This window comes from Haliotis rufescens, unplaced genomic scaffold (genome assembly GCF_023055435.1).
Source record: "Haliotis rufescens isolate VD_foot unplaced genomic scaffold, xgHalRufe1.0.p SCAF_11, whole genome shotgun sequence".
Classification (NCBI taxonomy): domain Eukaryota; kingdom Metazoa; phylum Mollusca; class Gastropoda; order Lepetellida; family Haliotidae; genus Haliotis; species Haliotis rufescens.
The window spans coordinates 12,981,307-13,002,666 of NW_025963791.1; the positions used below are offsets into that span (position 1 = coordinate 12,981,307).

General features: G+C 39.3%; 3 protein-coding genes across 5 annotated transcripts in view; 1 reads left to right on the plus strand and 2 right to left on the minus strand.

Moving 5' to 3' along the window:
- LOC124141134 (microsomal triglyceride transfer protein large subunit-like) overlaps nucleotides 1-9,030 on the minus strand; it is a 48,380-nt gene extending 39,350 nt beyond the window's left edge. The window contains exons 1-3 of one of the 2 annotated variants that reach the window (XM_046509039.2): nucleotides 8,725-9,030; nucleotides 5,427-5,611; nucleotides 860-1,069 (exon numbers count right to left, since the gene is read on the minus strand). In XM_046509039.2, coding sequence (XP_046364995.2) covers nucleotides 860-1,069; nucleotides 5,427-5,611; nucleotides 8,725-8,821 — 492 coding nt within the window. In that variant the 5' untranslated portion in view covers nucleotides 8,822-9,030. Of the gene's footprint in view, nucleotides 1-859; nucleotides 1,070-5,426; nucleotides 5,612-6,451; nucleotides 6,577-8,724 lie in introns of those variants that run through there. The other variant, XM_046509040.2, reaches the window with a different exon arrangement.
- A 231-nt stretch (nucleotides 9,031-9,261) lies between these two features.
- Nucleotides 9,262-19,479, plus strand: LOC124141136 (tRNA methyltransferase 10 homolog A-like). Its single transcript, XM_046509043.2, has 7 exons — nucleotides 9,262-9,578; nucleotides 11,841-12,006; nucleotides 12,735-12,806; nucleotides 13,393-13,464; nucleotides 14,519-14,665; nucleotides 15,496-15,601; nucleotides 18,051-19,479. The coding sequence occupies exons 1-7, from the start codon at nucleotides 9,385-9,387 to the stop codon at nucleotides 18,260-18,262; spliced, it is 969 nt and encodes a 322-aa protein (XP_046364999.2). The 5' UTR covers nucleotides 9,262-9,384; the 3' UTR covers nucleotides 18,263-19,479.
- The window catches only part of LOC124141135, a 36,368-nt gene continuing 34,317 nt past the window's right edge, over nucleotides 19,310-21,360 (minus strand). For both annotated transcript variants that reach the window (XM_046509041.2, XM_048392257.1), the window contains exon 8: nucleotides 19,310-21,147. In XM_046509041.2, the coding sequence (XP_046364997.2) occupies nucleotides 20,936-21,147 (212 nt within the window). In that variant the 3' untranslated portion in view covers nucleotides 19,310-20,935. The remainder of the gene's footprint in view (nucleotides 21,148-21,360) is intronic.

Below are 21,360 nucleotides of genomic sequence, written 5' to 3' on the forward strand. Positions count from 1 at the left end.
AGCAGGGATATAACAAAGAAAAGGCTTAGGATAGAGATACAGTAGACATAAAGCAAAGTTCAAGCAACTTTTCTGTCTTAACATCTTATCACAAAAACAGTCAGAGTGTTGTTTTGAATGAGTTCTGACTCATGTACTGGTAAATCTGTTGCTGCTAAGTACACTGTGCATATTAAAGGGACAGGATGCTGACCATTCTGAAACTTTTTTTAAGAACAATAGCCAATAAACCCAGAGCTTACTTGCCTCTGCGCGCCTTTTCCACGACAGAATGTTCAGCTCCATTGACCACATTGCGGGTGTACACTTATCATGTGACCAGACTTTTCTCTTCTTATTTTTCGTAAACAAAAGCACTTATTCTGAACTAAGAATTTTTACAGACGGACCTAATGCAAGCTTTACATATTGTTTTGCATAATTATATAGACATACCACTACAACTGCAACAGTGAGGTGCATGACAATATAAGCTTTACACATCAAAGTGACTGTATTGCTAGCTTTCCATGGGGCATGTTTTAAGATATTTTTTAGGAACTCTGGGTAAGAGATTGATTGGCTTCATACAACCAAGGCATATTTATATTGTGAGAAAAACACACAAGTTTTCTCTTCAATTTGCCTCTAATAAAAAAAGAATTACTGAAGGCAGTTTACTCTGTGCAGCAGATGCATTGTCGGATTCGCTGTGCAGAGCTCTATATCTTTGATTTCAGAATTGAATCTGGCATGTGACGTCGCACATGGAAATTATTTCATGCATGATTTAAAAGCACACAGAACCGCCGACGAACTGTCCCTTTAACAGCCTGTGTACATCCTTTTCCCCTACTGACTGTAGATACATCACACCTACCTCTGTTCTGTCCCCGGGTTGTTCCTGGACTTGGAAGAGGGAGATGATGCCCTTCTTGATGTTGCTGCAGAATGCCGACTCTGTCTCCGGGACGAACAGCCTCCCAATGCTGTCCTTGTTCAACTCAAAGTACACAGGGTACTTGAGCAGGGTCCCCAGGGTCCTCTCCTGGCTCTCCCTGGACGCACTCAGTACGGTGGCAGTGTTAAGCTGGAACATGACATATGTTATACCGTATATCGCTGTGTATAAGGCGAGTTTTTCGTACCTCGAACTAGGGGGCTTGTACAGGGGGGTTGTCTTATATGTGGCGTCGCTTTAGAGAAGGCAATATACAGTAGCTTTTTTATTTATTTTTGTTTATGATACTCAACCACGATGTACATGACCATACAAGTTCACATGGTCAGGGACTACTGGTCTTCCAAATTATTCCATGAACAATATTTGATGTGTGCAGCTCAGTTAATACCCTGTCAAGTAGTGATATTATTTCTTTGCATATTTCCATAATATAAGTGACTGTCTCAGAACAGTTATATAATTTTCTACAACCATCCTAATATTTGCATAATGAGACATATGTAAAATATTTCACATGAAAGTTCAGAAAATCAAATACAGGATCAGTATTATCTAATGAACCATACTGACTGAAAGAGGTTGTTTGTAAACTTATTCAGGAAATGTTTCATAATCTTTCATCATTTCAGAAACATTACTGCAGCTAAAAAAGTAATGGGTCATATCATCTGCTGTTTGACAAACATCACAATCTGTTGTTTACTTATGTTGAGCTTAAAAAGCCACTTTTTACATGGAACAATGTTATATGTACTCTTAAACGGCAGTTCCTTCCAGTTATTGGGTAGTGGAAGATCTAGAATAAAAGCATATATCTTGTCCATCTATGATGACTGTCACAAAGGCACAGTGATTTTCTTTTCAATCAAACTTGAATAAATCTGTTTAGACTTTACATGTTCATTTATGATCTTTCCCTGCAGCTCTGAGGATGCATCAAACAAAAAATGATGTTCATAAGGGTAATACATATTGCCCCCAATTGCTTTTTTAACAGGTCTTGTAATATTATTATTTTATCATCCAAAACTGGCCCCCACAGGAGATATCGCTTGGATTAGATCAAGCGATATCTACACTGTAGATATCGCTGCAATGAAATTACATCACAATGCTTTGCAGACCATTGTGACGTCACCAGTTACCATGACGTCACAATCAAATGACATCACTAATGGCTCTGCTACTGAAGCTGTTAGCAGTACTTTTTACACTGAAAACACTGCTAATTACTGTCTACAAATTGAAAAAGTTGGAAGAATGATGTTGGATGATAAATAAAATCTCACCCTCGTGTCTTTTGATATCAAATATATCAACACTCGTTGATAAAAGTGGCAAAAATCCTCAGCAAGCCTCGGAATTTTTCCACTTTTATCAATTCGTGTTGATAGATATATAGAGAATCTCACCCGAGTGTCTTTTGAATTTTTCCACTTTTATCAACTCGTGTTGATATATTTGATATCAAAAGACACTCGGGGAGATTCTCTATATATCTATCAACACGAATTGATAAAAGTGGAAAAATTCCGAGGCTTGCTGAGGATTTTTGCCACTTTTATCAACGAGTGTTGATATATTTGATATCAAAAGACACGAGGGTGAGATTTTATTTATCATCCAACATCATTCTTCCAACTTTTTCAATTTGTAGACAGTAATTAGCAGTGTTTTCAGTGTAAAAAGTACTGCTAACAGCTTCAGTAGCAGAGCCATTAGTGATGTCATTTGATTGTGACGTCACAATGGTCTGCAAAGCATTGTGATGTAATTTCATTGCAGCGATATCTACAGTGTAGATATCGCTTGATCTAATCCAAGCGATATCTCCTGTGGGAGCCAGTTTTGGATGATAAATTCAGATTATATGTCTGTTGCATTTCTTGTTTTATCATTATCCTTCTGCTAACATCAAACAAATCTCTAACAATTACAAATCCAGATTTTACCCAACATTCTTTATAAAAGATTTCTTGTTTAATGTGACCAATTTATTGTTCCATATTATTTGGTTGAAGACATAATTTTCTATTTCTGCAATTTCAACACAGCAATTCAGCATATATTTATAAAAAGATGGTAAAGAAATATTCAACTTATTAACATCATAATTACATCTCAAAAGAAATGGTAATCCTCGTACTTTACAAAAAAAAGAATAGAATTTTTGTATGACAGGCTAAAGATAAAGTGAAAAGCGTAGTACTTAGCCTATTCAGAATCGTCCCTCATCAACAGGATTTAATGGAATTGAGCTTACATATAATGGTGTGAAATGTTTGGGAATTCAACTTATCAGAGATTATAGTACACTGGCAACTGAAAATCTTAAATAATTTAAAATATAGAAAAGATTCCAAATTTGGTCATCAAGGAATTTATCACTTTTTGGAAGAATTTTGCTATCTAGAGGGGAAGGTTGTTCAAGAAAGTTTACCAAAGTAGCACGCAAGTGATATCAAAATAATGTAAAAAAATAAATTTGAATCATCTGGAATGACAAAAAGGAAAAAAGTGAAACAAACAACAATGATAATTTCAAAGGAATGTGGTGGAGCTTTAGCTTTAGAGTTTGCATGAATGAGTAAAGCACTTTGTATAGTATAACATGTTGTAACATGATGTAGGTCTTGGATGTTTTCATGGAACCCACAAGCAAGGGCAGGTGCTAACAAACAGAGAGAGTATAAACAGGATGAATCTGGAATTGGAACCGACAATCATAGGATTCTGGCACACCTAAGGACGCAACTCAACACTGTAAATTGCAATGCGTTAGACAACTGAGCAACCACATATCACTGGGAATATGGGAACAGTACTGTATAGTTTCAGGAATTCACTGCACTGTAAAGATCATGAATTTCTGGTAAAAGTGTGGTCAAGAAGGGCATTAACTGTGTCCAGATAGTATTGTATGTGACACCAAGTTGATGAGATCACTCCCATCACAAGCTGATTTGCTTATCAGTGTTTTGAAACCCATCAGGGCCTGCCTGACTTGGACCTGGAACAGGGAACTGTTCTGGGTGGGTGACTTTGTGGCCAGTGGACTTAATGGTCATCAACTAGCTGTGTCAATATTTGGATTAACACTATTGTTCTTTTGTTTAAATTAAGCATGATGTAAGGAAGATTAACATTGACACTATGACAGCATATTTGTTGTGCAATCATAGGTCCATTGTCCGAAAACAAATAAGGGAAAAAAACATATGACAAAGAGTGTTATCCTAAGTGATAAATTGTACAAAATCTTCCAAACAACTAATGACACAATTGAAAAGTTTGATTGGCAAGTTTTTAGAAGTTGGTAAGTGACAGTAAAGACAAGATAAATTTATGGATGGCAACTTCTTTATTGTATTATTCTGCGGCGTTTCGGAATAGATCCTTATATCGTTGTCAAGCAGAAGTGAAGTAAGACAGCACAGTTCAGGGTTCTATACATCGAATAAGGATATTAATGACATTATGAGATAGAGGGCGCTTCCTCAGTCTCAACCAAGATTCATGTGCATGTACAAGTGACTTAAAGCCCTGTCCATAGGCTTGTCAGGTTTAATTCCTGTCTCAAGACTTTGGATCTGTGACTAAAGTTAACAGATTCTGTAGGTTCAGATTGTTCCATAAATGTGATAAGAACCATATCAATATTTTGGGGCGTTAGTCTTTACTGGTCCTTCTGCATTATAGACTAAGCATGTTCATAGTCTTGAAATATTGCACTGACGTATCACAAACTTGTTGTGACTGTTTTGTCTCATCTTTAAATGTTGTCATAGAGTTAAAGTGGGATTACGTTGAGGCTAACTGACAGACCTAGCAAATTTCATTTCAAGTCACCCAAACTCATTTTTTTCACATTCTATACTGAAAAATCTTTTTGAGATCATGAACATTTTTTGGGAAATTATTATGACATTCTGGGCTCTGTCATCAATACCCAAATATCTCACCGAAAATATTCATCATCCTTAACTATGTTTCTTTGGTATATTATGTGAGTCTGGCAGTTAAGGATCTCATAGTCACACAGAGAAAATATCTCAGTTTGACAAAAGTCACTAGACCTTGATCACAATGGGCATAGGACTAAGGTGTATAGTCCCTGTTCCTCGACAATCATGAAAATTACATGATTGTTCAACCCTGTAAACATGGTAAACACATGGACAAATGGGAGTTTTGATTAAGACAGAATATATCTTGGTTACGGCTTTGAGATATATTATTTTGTCTCTGAAAGGATGAGGAAACAAATTTGTGTGATTCACAAGCATTTAATCAAAAGACATCCTCTGTACAGTTTTGTTAGTAAAACACATGAAAAGAGAAACAGCATTTCTCAAAACAAAAATCTTTTCTCAAAACAAAAATCTTTTAACCCCCGCCCCCCCCCCCCCCTCACTAAATATCCTATGACCTGTCCCTTATTTATGCCTGACAAACAGATCTGTCCACTGAATATGTAACCAACCTTCAACTTGAACAGCTGTGACTCATCCTCCTGCAACAGGGGTGTGATGTCCAACCCCAGAGAAAGTTGTACTCCGGTGTCCCTCTGAGCCTTGGTTTCCCTCCGACTGTCCAGGTCGTTAAACAACACTGATGTACTGTATGAATACTTGTATGTCTTCCCAGTCTCATACTTCAGGGCAGAAACTGAATGGGAACAGTAAAAACTAAGTTGACAATATTAATATTCCATACAAGCAACTATCATAATAATCCTGAAAAAAACAAACAATGTGCAAATACATTAAACAAGCGGTTACTCTTAACATTCCAAACAGTGAATTTGTTCGCAGCGGACCAGATTTTGTATTTTGTATTTTTGAGTGATTGCCTGTGTTTGCAGTGGGCCAGGTTTTGTATTATTGAATGAATGCTTGTGTTTGAATTGGACCAGTTTTTGTATTATGCCAGTATAATCATGATAATCATAAAGGTGACTTTTATGTTTCTGATAACGGGACCCGTAAAAGGGAAATGGCACAAGTACTAAATTTTACATTTTGCACACATCAAATTTTCAAATATCCTTGAAATGGTGGAAAGAATATTTTTGAAACAAATTAATGCTTTTCTATTTTTTTCTTACAGCACTTGCAGTTTTGTATCATAGATAAATCCCTGATCCTTAATATTATTAATTGGAAACCTTTCATGCAGACTCAACCAAGGAAAGTAACAGATTATCAAAACAAGTTGTGAAATAATCCTCTGGCTTGTGTCTATACATCATGGCACATGCCAGCTATATAGATACACCATGTCTCATGTCATGGACAACCCTTGTCTTCACCCACACACTTATCTATAAGATGGAGCAAAGTTTAGTCATTGTTTCAAGGTCATTGTATGAGCATGTCATTGTTGTCCGAGAGCTCCTACTAAATTGTTATGCTTGTTGCTAGGGAATGAATGATTCCAAATTATCTATGAAAATGAATCATTTCCAGCATATTATAAATGTGGTTGCATAATAAAACAATACCATACCTGGCAGGAGAGTCAGAAGAAGAAGACAAATTTCACTTGGGCAATACATTGTCTATTTTTGAATTGCATACAAAACTAATATCTGGAAACAATTCCACAAGCTTCAACTCATAAGATATACGATTTTTGTGGCTGTTCATCTGTTATTATATCCCAGTGCTATCAGATTTCTGTATCTAATGTGGTGACAAGCCAGTGGACAGCGTATTGCATAGTTACACGTGTGATACGCCTCCATTGTGCCATAGGCCTTGGTCATAACCAATGATAATGCTGATAACGACATTGACCATGGTGACATTTACTCTTTGGTCCAAGTGCAGAGGTTATCTAAAACCAATAGGGAGCCTGAATCAGCAAATAATGAATAATCATGTCCCATGTTTTACTTCCTTTTAAACGTTACCTGTTATTGACAATAATGATATATACATATCATTATCAATATGTTTGAATAGCTCACATTTATCATGCTTGTAAACCACCTTTTTTAATTTGAAAACAAAGTATGTTTGCCTATAATAACTTTTAAAGAAGGGTTATGATTTATTAAATTAGTTGAGCTACTTGTGGACTATTAACATTCATGCTTGTCAAAACATCCCAATGACTCAAAACACAACTGTCAAAACATTCACCATGGTCCTCATAGGTCATGTGCAGTGTGGGAAAAATGCATTTACCTTGTTTAAAAAGGTGGGTGTACTGAATAAACTAACTTTTTTTCATTATAGGTATATTTATCGACCAGGCAGTTTTAAATAATATTTTGTTTTGGTATGAGTATAAAGTAACATTTTATGTTTTACCTACAGATTGTACATTATGTTTAGGGGGTGGGCGATTAGATAAACCAAAATAGACTATATGTCAGTCTGTGACTTTAGCCACAAAGTCCTAGTCTGGTAAAATTATGTTTGATCTAGTAACATTAGTTAATGAAACTCTATATGATAACACTAAAATCAATTGAAAGTGACGCTAACAGTGAAGGTCTTGCTGGTTGATGCAAAAGGCACAGAGTGATATCATGCATGGCTATGCACAATTACTGTGATTTCAAAGATTGTTGTGATTATATAGATTTATTTTCAGCAGGATGTGTTGCATCCAACTAGTCACCAATTCATTTCTGATCCATTGTTTGGGGGTTTAATACATTACATTTTGTCAGAAACTACAGCATACAAAATTCTAAATATTGTTATGTCTCTACAAAAGACATGTATGGTCACTAAATAGTAAATGTATGTCAAATGTTATCGCCTCGCCTTAATTTTGTTTAAACAATATGCACATTGCCAAAACCCATAGATTAGATGTGAAATAAAAATGTGAAATAAATAATTAATGCCCAAAGCATTTGGTGGTAATTTTTCCGTGGGTGAATTCCACATATGAATTCAGTTACATCATTAAGCTTAGGGCTGGGATGAGGTCAAATTTACGACCTGTGTACCCGACCCCCAGGTACCTGACCCCCTATTACCCAACCCTACCTGGGTACCTGTTAGCGGCATAGAGTCTCAAGAGTTGGGAGTTGTCGGATTGGGAATTGTTTGATGTGAGCCCTGGCAAAAAGTATTTAGATAAACATATAAAATAATCTGAAGCTGAATGAAGCTTTATCTTTATTCAAGCATATAAAAATAAGAAGGAATGCATGCAAAGTCAAAAAGAATTTTTTTTTACCTGTTGTGTAATGAAGGAGATATAGTGATTTTTTGTCATTAACCAATATATCCTGTGACCAATCACGGATCTGGGTAGTTCTATGGGTACCCGGATCCTACTCTTTACCCAACTGACATTACACTTAAGTATGGAGTTACACATTCCAGGCTCTGGTTAAGCTGCTCTTTTACTTGAAATACATGTCAACATTCTAAGAGCATGCTTTGATTTTATTTGGTAAGACATACATTAATTCCAATCTGTAAGATACGAATGATCTCTTAAATGTCACTTCGCCATGCATGCGTATTATCAGTGGTGATCTTGCATCTGACGTCAGGGATTACCGGCGTATGATAAACCCACAGCGGCCATAAAGTGCAAGGACTTTACATATAGCGACACAGTATGAATATTTCAAACTAAACTGATGAAATATCAACAAGTTTCGCTGGCCACGTCAGCGAGGCACACTAAAGCAAGGTTTTCTTCCTCTGCATGTACAGGAACCTGATACTGGTTAACGGGGGTACACGCGCTAATTCAACTTTCCGTGATAACCGTGATACTCCCCATTTAAAACATCAATCAAAACTTACTTTGTATGATGGTAAATATGACAAGAAGCAGAGCCGGCGAGAGGCACAAGTGTGACCGGTTCATGATGCTGGTGAATGGTCGCCAAGTTGTACGCATGTAACTCCTCTCTCAGACTCGGGACCTGTGGCCTGAATGGACAAAGTCCAGCTATTCAGTGATATCTTGCTAACCCTTTGTCTCTGATTGCGGGATGCCTTTGGTTATGGATAATTATGCAGTATGGCATAACGCGGGTCCAGCTGACGACCCGATTGTTTTAGCTCCATCTGCAACCCACTTCCTTAATTTCGAGTTCCTGTGCTCTAGAAACTCCCGTGGAGTTTCTCTGCATTCACATAATAAAAATGAACGCTGCTTTCTCCCACGTTTATATATATATATTCACTTTCAAGTATTCTTTTGTAGACTTTTCTTAACCAAATGTTAAACATATAGATTTGAAAGATAACTATTAAAACCGTGGAATAACAGTTTTTGTTGCAATTAGTGTTATAATGTAAAACTTGTAGCAATAGCAGACGACGTGTGTTGATCCCACGAGAAAACGCGAGAAGCAAGATGTCTGCGTCCATGTGTGTGCATGGAGGTTGTTGATGTTCTCTTTTCAACACTATTTTGAAGTATTTTCACTTTGTTAATGGAACTGCAGGTCTGTCATCATGAGTGAACCTGAGCAACAAGAAGCCGAGAGTGTGATAAAAGACGATGGAGTGTGTTCCAACTCTGAAGATGAACGTGAAAGCGAAAGCCATGATTATTCAGATGACGACGAGGAAATGAAGGGCTTATCAAAGAGGGCAAAGAAACGACTACTAAAACACAAACGATGGGAAGAAACGAAAATGTTGAAAAGGTTTCAGATAAATATGTGTTTTATTTCATATGACAATGACGAATTTGCGGACAGGGTTTCGACCGGGCGGTTCCCAACACATCTTTGACTTTCTGATTCTATCATATTTATATTTTTAACAGCTGGTGAAAATTAGTCCCCCGTTGAACACGACAGGTGGTCAAAATGTTAATAAACGTGTAACTTATTATAGATAAGGATAGAAGCGGTATGTGGAAAATTCTCTATAGCCAGCAACTGGCTCGGTACATTTTGGTCAGTAAGCATGGTAACCATGGTAACTGATGGTGCCAGATAAAATGGCCTCATTGGTGAAATGACCCCACTCTTCATTGGTTTCAACCCTCAATACATAATAAACAAAAGATTTTGTATTTATATGCATAATGGAACATTGTTCAGAAGACGGAAGACGGGACACACTTCGAGTGTGGAGACATCTGAGGTGCAAGAATTGTTGTGTGCTGATTACAAATCCTGTGTAGGCAGTCACCTCGCAACAGATGCTGAGTCATACCTTTGTCTGTCTTGAGTAAACAGATTAATTAGGTGACAGATTAGGACAAGGTGTGTTTATTTAATAATTGGATAAACTCATACCCCGAGAGTAACCACTGAACAAGGTGAATAGATTTCAACAACTTGTTGAATCAATGTCACTTTATTATGCCACCATTTGATTAAAACAAATCTTCTGAATTTCCACAAAAGTCGAAAAAAAGCTATTGGTATGAAATTTTTATTTTATAACAACACCCCTTTCACATGGGTGTGGTTTATGAAACAAAATATCTTATCAAGTCATGTTATGCTTTAAACATGCCATTATGAAATAAATGGCTTATTCTACAGTTTCAGACCAGATGATGGCTCTCCACTAAAACATGTTAAAATTGTATTGTTTCCATAAAAAATATTTATGCACATAACTATCAGCAGAATATATAATATTGAACCATACAAAATTAATTTTCACATGTCCTTGAAAATGATGAGTTTGTGAGGTGTAATAACTAATTAATAGTAAAGAATGAAAGTCCTACAGTTTGTTTTTATTCTGATTTTTTTTCCCCCAATGACTGTATTCATCTGTTATGTTTCATTTGTTTGAATATATGCACACAATGTACATATACATTTTACGTTTTTTGCCAAGCCGTTGAGGCTGTTTTCACTTGGTGTCCTTTTGGCATAGGACTGTTACAGCTGTAACCCTGGTTTATCATTATTTATGTGTAACTAATCTATATTGCCAGTGTTCAGTGAGGAAGCCCAGGAATCATTATCATGGTCATGATATGGTGGATATTTTTTAACTTTTTAAACTTTAAATTTATTTTTTAAGTGGCTCTAAATTTGAATACTATATCATCAAAGAACCATGGGCCCCTTTGTGTCTGACACTGAGGAACATGATTATTTTGGACTTGTGAGAATTCTTTTTGGTAAAGACCAACTTGGCTGCAATTTTATATGCTTTAAGTCTACAGTGTCTTATGCCATAGATGGGGGGCTCAGAAGGCCCAGTTATCTAAGTCGCCACACTTTCGCTGTGCAGAGTTGCGTCCCTAGGTCTCGCAAAAAACCTATGATTGTGGGTTTGAATCTTGCTTCGCCCGATTGTTTCTAGGCTTGTCAGCACCATATCTGTGCTTGTGGGTATCAACAAAGTGCTAAATGGCTGAGACCTGCATTGCTTTGCGCTTTCCTCCCACATGAAGCTGACACACTGTGATATAACTGGAATACTGTTAGTAACCGTGTTAAACCCAACTCACTCACTCACTAACATACCATGCAGCCTAAGAGATTTTACTGAAGCTTCAATCAGTGGACCTGGTAGACAAAGTTAGTGCTTAGATTACTTGGGGTGTTTTCACACAATTCAGTTCATTGGTATCAGGTGCTCAACAGGCTAGCCTCATACATTTACTATGGCCCTTAAATCATGTAAATATGCCACATGTGAGGCTAGACTTGAGAGCTTGACGATACCCAGACTACGCGGTCAATATTGCCTGTGCCCAGCATTAATCCCACTTTATCATATATCATGGTTAGCATGGTGTAAATATTCCATACATAACGTTAACCTAATTTGAGAATGGAACCCTGTTATACCTTGATAGGAGGGTGGGATGTAAAAATATTGCTTATGCCTATTATGTCCGTTTTGTTAGGATACCTGTGAATACAATGTTGGACAATTTGTGACAGCACGTAATTCTTCAGTGTTGTTATGGTTACCTTCTTGTGTTTCAGAAAACAGGAGAGGTTGAAGAAGAAGCGGAAGTTTGAAGATGCCCGAGAGAGAGGGCAGGATATAGGGCCGTCCAGGAAATCCCTGAAGAAGAACTGCATGCAGAACTCAGGGTGTAAAGTGAAGGCAGTCATAGACTGCTCCTTCGACGAACAAATGACCGAGAAGGTAGGGAACTTGACTGGATGTGACTGTAGTTGTAGTGCTTGTTATCACACTGTAGTGTGAGGTTTGCTTCCTGACAGCACCGGTGGCCCAGTCATCTAAGGCGCTGAAACTCACTGCAGGGTGGCATCCCCTTACACCCCAGAAACCTATGATTGGGTTAGAATCCTGGTTTGCCCCAGTTATGTGTTTAGGTTTGTCAGCACCATACCCAAAGTGGAAATGTCTAAGACCTGCACCATTTCAGGCTTTCCTCCCACATCAAGCTGACACGCTGTGATGTAACTGGCGTACCGTTCAAAGCAGCGTTGAGCCAAACTCACTCAGTCCTGACAGCCCCATCTGTTACAGTGTCATACCCACTGTCTCCCTCCATGATATATACCTGAATGTCCCTAACCAATGCTGAAGTAGGCTCAAGCTGAACCAAGTCTCATATGGGGTAGCCCAGTGGTCAAAGCATTCGCTGGTCCTGCCTAAGACCCAGGTTTGAATCCCCACATGGGTACAATGTGTGAAGCCTATTTCTGGTGACCCTGGGCCTGATGATGCTGGAATATTGCTAAAAGCGGCTAAAGAATGTTCAAACCATACTCACATGCCTGATATAATGACTATTGGGCTGTCCTTATCATGCATGTTTATATTTGTATTGTGTCTGCATTGCCTGATATAAGGAATATTGCGTGGCCTTATCATGCATGTTTATATTTGTATTGTGTCTGCTGCAGGATGTGCGCCATCTGGTCCAGCAGATACAACATAGCTACTCCGCCAACAGACGGGCAAACAACCCACTTCAGGTACAGTCCATCATGGTTGCATCTGCTGTCTACATTAAGGAACTTAATCTCTTGGTCTGAAGTAGTGAATTATGATCATGACCACCCAATCCATGGCAAACATGGTTGCTGGGGACCAATTTTTACCCCGAATCCCAATGGGTGAAACTAACATTTTTGAAAGATCTTAAGAAGGTGTTACGTGAAGCTTAGGATTGCAACTTTACCAGAAACATATCCTCCTGAATAGTGATAACATATAAGGACACCCCTAAGAGATATTAAATTCTACTAGCCCTTAGGGCCAGATTAGGAAGGCCTACAGCAACCCATGCTTGTGGTATGAGGCAACTAATGGTATTGGGTGTTCAGGCTTGGTTGATGCATGTCATCATATCCCAATTGTGTGGATCAATGCTCATAATGTCAATCACTGGAATATCTGGTCAAGACATGATTATTTACAGACCTCCATCATATAGCTGGAATATTGCCGAGTGAGGCATTAAACAGACCAGCTGTTAGGATACCTTGAACATTAGACAAAATAACCAGCCGAGTTGCACCCCTGAAGGTTTAATGAAGATTGTGACTATTGTTGTTCTAGTTCTACGTGTGTGGCATTAACGGCAAGGCGCAGCAGAGACTAGATCAGATTGGTGACTACAAAGGATGGGATGTACGTACACTGGAGCCTGTTGACCTGGATGATGTCATTCCCGGTGAAATCGTACTGATTAACAAGTTTCGATTAAAACAAATCATTAGTACATATTAATATTTCTCAGTATACAAACCATGGATGTGACAAGAACAATATTGATGCTATTTGTTTGGTGAAATATGTAGAACAACCTTCATGGAAGGAGCGGTAGTGGTAGTTTCCAGGGGAGATAACTTTGCTCTCCCTGTGGGTATGCCAGGGCAGACTGGTCTAACATACCCTAGTTTGAGTGAATTTGATGAGAATTATGTAGGCGCATAGACAATTATCTGAGCTCAGTAGGATCAATGGATGGTGCGTTTCACCCTAACCAAACCATAGGACTTGATACCCCCTGTGAAGGTCCTGGTTAGAATTGATGTTCAACAACCCATGCTTGTTGTAAGAGGCGACTAACAGGCTCGCTGACTTGGTTGATGCATGTCACTGTATCCCAATTGTGTAGATCAATGCTTATGGTATCAGTCATTTGATTGTCTTGTCCAGACTCGAATATTTACAGACCACCACCATCTGAAATATACCTGAGTGCAGTGTTCAACAACAAACAAACAACCCTCGACTATTAGCACCTAGTTAGCATACACTAGACAAGCTAGGCCATATTCATGAAGCAATCTTAGTGGTAGCGCCCGTACTTTAATGCAGACTTCTTAGTCTTAGTGGTAAGATCACTCTGTGAATAGTGGCCTGATTGTCTTCCTTTGTTGATGTTGTGGGCAGTGTAGACTCCCATGCTTGCAGCTATCTGATCAGCCATACAGTGTGTCAACGCATCCTGCTCATGGGGATTGTTGCTCATGCTTTCAACCACTGGCCTGTCATGACTTGATTATTTACAGGTTTCTGTGAGATGCTGTAATATTGTGGATTGTGACACTCCATCACATTTTCTTGTGGGATTGGATATTTATCATTCAAAGCTGGCTTCATCAGGAGATATACCTATGTGAAATTGCATAACAATAGAGTGTCTGTCTGTGTGTCTCCAGGTATCGGTCTGTTACAGGTGTACTTCAAGACGGAGAACTATCTGGACCTGTTCCCAAAGGGGGATGTGGTGTACCTGTCCAGTGACTCCCCCAATGTGCTGCAGGAGCTGGAGGATGACAAGGTGTACATCATCGGGGGACTGGTCGACCACAACCATCACAAGGTGACCAGTGTTGCAAGTCATGCCTGTACGCATGAATCAGTGAAATAGTGAAAATATATTCAGTTTCACATCCCTCCTGGGCTCGGCCGAGATATTTCCGAGATATTTTGCAGACAGTTTCCAGACAGTTTCCAGACATTTCCCACACAGTTTCCGGACATTTCCCAGGCAGTTTTCAGACACTTTCCAATCACTTCCCAGACATTTGCCAGGGGGATCTGCATGCATAGGCAGGTCTCAAGGGAGGGTCCATGGGGTCTGGGAAGCAACCCCTCCCCCAGCCAACCGCCAGAATGGGTGCATGGGTGGCAAATACCATATTTCCTCTAATGAAAACTTAAGATGAAACGCAACAACGCCCATCATGTTCTGGTGACAGTGCTGCTCGTTTTGATCATGAAAAAGCAGATTAATTTATTTGGGCAGCTATATTATGCTTCATTTGAATTGGACACAGTATATGAAGCTGTTGTGGGGAATGGGTCTTCGGTATTTATCATGGTATAATGGAGATATATCCTGAACAATCAAGACTGCAGTGACCACAGATGTTGCATTTCTCTGTGCTGCAAGGATCCTAGGGTCAGGGTTCAAATCCCCAAACCATTTCTGTACCCATTGGTTTTTCCCAGAGTGGTGACCCGTGAAGATCCAGGGTAGAATAGGACTTCAGCATTCCATTCTTGCCATAAAAGGCAACTATGCTTGTCTTAAGAGGCAACTAAGTGGATTGGGTGGTCAGACTCGCTGACTTGGTTGATGCATGTCATCGATCCCAATTGAACCGAACTCACTCCCTCACTCACCCACTCTATGTCCTGTGTCCCCAGGGTATGTGCCACCAGCTGGCAGTGGACAGAGAGGTCAGCCACGCCCAGCTGCCCATAGCAGAATATGTGGACATGAAGACACGCAAAGTCCTCACCATAAACCACGGTAAGAGTCCCATGTTGTGAAAGTAAATCTTCAGGAATGTGTCTGAGATTCTAAACTAAATGCACTTGGCAGGCAAATTAAGGGGGGGGGGGGGGGGGGGGGGGGGGATTATTTTGTAAATTAGTCTTTTTAAAAGTTTTTAGTTTCTTTAATTCAAAGGTGTTTTAACATTGTATTCAATCCAATAGTGTAAAACTAATCATTAAATTCTCTCTTTTAGCAGTGATGTACAAGTCAACTCTGCAGAGCCATAATATTAGTACTGACATGAATTTTGAATGTTTTTATTCTAATTTGGGAATTTTTACTGACATTTACTGCAGACTTAGGCCAAATATCATTCACTGAGCCTAGATAAGGCCCAGGGACCTGTTCCAGAAAGGGGTCTTAGCGCTATGACTGTCACAAGTCTATGTAAAAGTATGGTTGTTACGATCACCTTAGCGCTAAGATTGCTTTGTGGAACAGGTCCCTGGTCTTGTAGACAGGACTGATTGTATGTCTTCTTTTGGTCCTCGTTACCATGGTTACATCTACGTTCTTTACATTTAGACATTAACTGAGTCATTTATATGTCACTGTATATGGTATGTTAGCCTATTTTGTATTAATATGGTAAGTGACTATGATATTAATTCACTCATTAAGGACTGGGATTTCACAAATAGGCCTGATGAGTACCGCTTTTTGCTAATCCCTTGCAAAGAGAAAAGGTTAATGTTAATATGTCGGCACATGGTACTGTACACAGGTCACAGATCAGTTGAAGTTAGGCAATGTCGGCCACAGAGAATAGTTGGATGGGTGACCTTCGGCAGCTTGACTCCTGAGAGTTCTTTGGCCCGTGAAGACGCCGGGGTAGAATAGGTCTTCAGCAGCCCATACTTGCCGTAAAAGGTGACTATGCTTGTTGTAAAAGGCGACTAACGGGATCGGATGGTCAGGCTTGCTGACTTGGTTGATACACGTCATCGATCCCAATTGCGTGGATCGATGCTCATGATATTAATCACTGGATTGTCTGGTCCAGACTTGATTATTTACAGACTGCCGTCATATAGCTGGAATATTGCTGAGTGCGGCGTTAAACAACAAACCAACCAAACCAACCAAACCAATCTTCGGTCCTACCCCACACTTAAGCACATGTAGTACATGTGGTGTTGCCTTAGGCATGTGACTTCTCTGAAATGTGCCTCTCTTCACCCAGTAGTGGATTACCTGGTAGGATGAGATGTTAATGTTACAGTTTAACCTCTGGTGCCTCACAGGCAGCTTGGGTTGTACACTCCCCAGGGAGCTGAGGGGTTATATCCATAGACTGGGGTAATAATGTTAGCGCTTTGGGCATGCACCTTGTGTTTGATGTCTAGGGAAATATGAATACACATGATTAAATGTGGTGAAATGTGGTTTAATGTTCAAGATTATAGTACTTATATAACAACATGCATGTACATGTGTGTGTGTGTGTGTGTGTGGATGCTGGTACTGGTACAGACTAAAGCAGGTTTTCTAGTGCCTTCCTACTCAGATGCAATGCCGCAGGTAATCATGGAAACCCCACTCAGACACAGCATACTGATTCCGGGACAAGCAGTCCTTCTTTTACCCCCTTAATGCCGAGCACCAGGCAGGGTAACAACAAGTGCAATCTCCATCTCTGGGCAGACGCTCTATCTACTAGACCATGGAGTGAGTGAGTGAGTGAGTGAGTTTGATTTTACGCCGCTTTTAGCAATATTCCAGCAATATCACGGCGGGTGACACCAGAAATGGGCTTCACACATTGTACCCATGTCGAGAATCGAACCCGGGTCTTTGGCGTGACGAGCGAACGCTAGGCTACCCGACCGCCCACTAGACCATGGAGGCAGTCCTAATGTTAATAAGGTCTGTTGAGGTTATTGGAAGGATTACTGACTGGGAAATACACATTATGTTGTGTAGTGGGGATTCCAGGTTGGAATAGGACCCCAGTAGATTGAACCCCCATAAGACCCAGCTTAGATGGGGATCTGTCTCTGTGACTTTGCTCATTGTGTGTCATCATCCTTGACAGCATGGGGGTGGTTCATGCTATCAACCACTTGTTTGCCTGGCCCAGATTCAGTATTTACAGGCCAACATGATGTCAGTGGAATATTGCCGACTGTGGTGTAAACAATCAACAAACACATTTACATTGTAGGTTAGGGTGCAATGAGTGACCTGTTCACTGGCAGAGTTTCTTCCCTTTGGTGATCCAGGAACTTATGACTGTGGGTACAAATCCAAGATTTGGCCTGACATGCTTCTAAATGTGGATGGAAAGCCTGAAGTGATGTATGTCAGAGGCGTTTACCACTTTGGTGAAACCCAGAAGCACAGGTATGGTGTTGACAAACATAGGAACGTTATCGAACCATAGTTGTTTAATGGTCCCTGATGATTCTGGATCTGTTTTCAGTATTCGAGATCCTCTTGAGGTATACAGAGACCAGAGATTGGAAGAAGGCATTTTTCCAAGTCCTCCCTCAGAGAAAAGGATTGAAAGAAAAAGAAATGGAAGATGCACAGGATGATCCTAATAAAGATCTTGCCGTGAAAGCTGAAACAGTCAATAGTGAAGTATGTAGTGATGTAAACAGTAGTAAACAAATAAACGCCAATACTAGCTGATGCTGGCTCTTAAAGTGACTGTCAAGCCAACTTTAAGGAAATATAGGACTGCCATTTGACCTCAAGGAATGGACAAACAGAGCAGTGTGTTTAGACGTTGGTACAGTGCCAAGTGGCATTTTCATTTTTCAGATATTTCTAAAAATGCACATTTCATCATTGTTACTTGTTCTAGTTTTTCAACCATTGTGAAATCAATGTCAGTACGAGGCTCCTCTCATCAACCACTAATACAGCTGTATGACTACTTTAAACTGTGCTTTGTATTTGAGAAAGTTTTTTTATGGATAGAAAAGGTCATCAAACTCATATCAAACATCATATGAGTAATGAGTACCTGGAGGTCGACCTGGCTGATAGTGTGTCATTATGTCCTAGAGGTCGACCTGGTTGATGGTGTTATCATGCCCTAGAGGGACACCTGGATGGTGGTATGTCATTGTGTCCAAATGGTCGACCTGGCTGATGGTATGTCATCTTTTCCTAGAAGTCAACCTGGTTGATGATGTGTCATTGTGCTCTAGTGGTCGACCTGACTGATGGTATGTCATCATGTCCAAGAGGTCGACCTGATTGATGGTGTGTCATTATGTTCTAGAGGTCAACCTGGTTGATGGTGTTATCATGCCCTAGGGGGACACCTGGATGGTGGTATGTCATCTTATTCTTGAGGTAGGCATGGCAGATGATGTGTCATCATGCCCTAAACGTTGCAATGGCTGGTGGTGTGTCATTGTCCTAGTGGACATGGTGAATAATGTGTCATCATGTCCTAGAGGCATACAACATCCACTCACTCACTCTAAAGGTTATTTGCCGGTGACTGAGTTTGACATGGGAGACAACTGTCCCTGTCAAGACAAAATGAATACAAGGACTGAGTAAGATAGAATTGGATGCCAATGTATGGTATTACTTTGACTCTGTGCAATTGAAAGAAATGTCCTACTATTGATGTAAACTTGTCAAGGTTTTTTAAACCTGCACTTTATGATATTTAACTCTGACGGATGTATGGGATTAAAGCTATGAAAAACGAGACAACAGTCAACAGTGTTAGATTTATTCCACTCTGCTGCTATGTACAGACTTATCACAGGATGTGAACACACAGGTGTTAAGACACAACAGGAACACAGGGCAACAACACGTCAGCAATATAAGTGACCAGCCATTTATTACAGGGGTGTGTGAGTCAGAGGATTTTGATGCACTAATGTACTGAAAAAAATTACCCTCCCCAAATGGTTGTCTTATTTTTCGATGACACTCCCCATGCCTTTGTACATTTTTTCATGACCCTCCATGAAAGGACAAAATGCAAAAGCACTCTGTTGATGACCCTCCCTTAGAGATTATCATATTTTTCGTTGACCCTCCCCTGGTTCCCTCTGACCCAACCTCCCCTATAATATATAACCAGTCCTTTATGTGATAGTTTGATTGAAACCATGCTCACATTTAAGTATATATGTACAAGTCAATACGACTTTGAAATGTCAGCATAACCCCTTCAGTTTGATTAGTCGAGAATTCCTGAAATGATATATTCTATACAGCTAACCATACTAACATAAGAAAGGGTATGTCTGGTGATGCTTGGTCCAGACTTGATGACTGGGGAGCAGCAGGTACATGCAGTGCTTTGATCAAGGAAATACTATTTACACAATTTTATACAACTTGTTTTAATATTGTGCAATTTGGTGGAGGACACACACAAAAACTTGAGATATACTGTGTTTCATGATCATTAGTTTACAGTTGTTATAGTTTGTATAAATCTGATAAAATCTTAACAGCACTGTATACCTTAATACAGATTACATATAGGTGTTGCATTATTGACATAAAAAAGAGTGGTAAAAATATTTCCACTGAAGTTGAATCAAGAGTGCTATAAATATTACAATATGAATAATAGAGGCACTTCAATGAATTGAAAATATGTAAAGTGTTGGAGAACAGATTACGTGGCATTTCCCCATTCACCCTGTATAATGGAAAGCTATCACAGCCAATGCTTGAGCTTTTGTCAACCATGACAACATACACTGTTCCTGTACACGTACTACAGCCTTCAAACTACATCACTCTGTGAATGGAAACAAAACACAAGTGTAAGTAACTATACTACTCCAAAGAAGTTAAGGACCACCCGATTCTTTCATATAACTATTGTTAATCTGTCATGCCAGTATTATGAAATAATCGGGTGGCCCTTAACTTCTTTTGAGTAGTATAGATTTCATAATACTGTCGCAAGATGCCATTTGAGATTGACGATCCTTCATTGTACCATAGCAATATAGCTCATGTTGCCGTGACAATAATTCATGTCACCATGACCCTACCTCATGTTGCCATGACTCCAGCAAGAAATCAGTTTCTCGAAACAGGATGCTTTACAAGCAACGAAAATATAAACTACTGATATCCGTCATTAGACTGAATGTTAGGGGATAGTATACTCTCTCCTAGAGGAACTATCCATGGAGCCATGGTTATAAGGTGAGTTTAATAAATATTTCCAGGAGTTTGGACGTCATGTAAATTTTCTCATCACAATTATAAAAAAGTTGATCTTCACTGAAACATCCATTAGGTAAGGCACCACATCAAGTTCAGTATGAATACCTTAATCAATGTATAATTGTTCCTATCTGGGTTTATTTAAAAAGTGTTGTTGTTTATTGACTGTTGTTGTTTCCACATGTTGTCTGGAACGGGTCCATTCACAAAGGGTGACTTGGTGTATTTTAGTCTGGCGTCTGCTGTGCCAGGGGGCCTCATGTCGTTAGCTGCTGAGATACGTCCGCCTTGTGTGGGTGGACGGGATGTCATATGTTTGAACACTTCATTTGTAGGAGGCTTGATTGGTATTTCTGAATGATAGAAAATGTATTTTGAAAGAGTTGTGGACCATGTAAAGGGATTGAAACACAGGGCAAGTACTTATTGGGGTGTAAGAATCTCAATAAAAACATCAGTAAATTAAAGAAACTAGAACTTGTTACCCATAAAGTTATACGTTTTCTGATACACACTAAAATTAGTTGTCTGGTGAATAGTATTAAAATGTATCAAATGTCAAAACA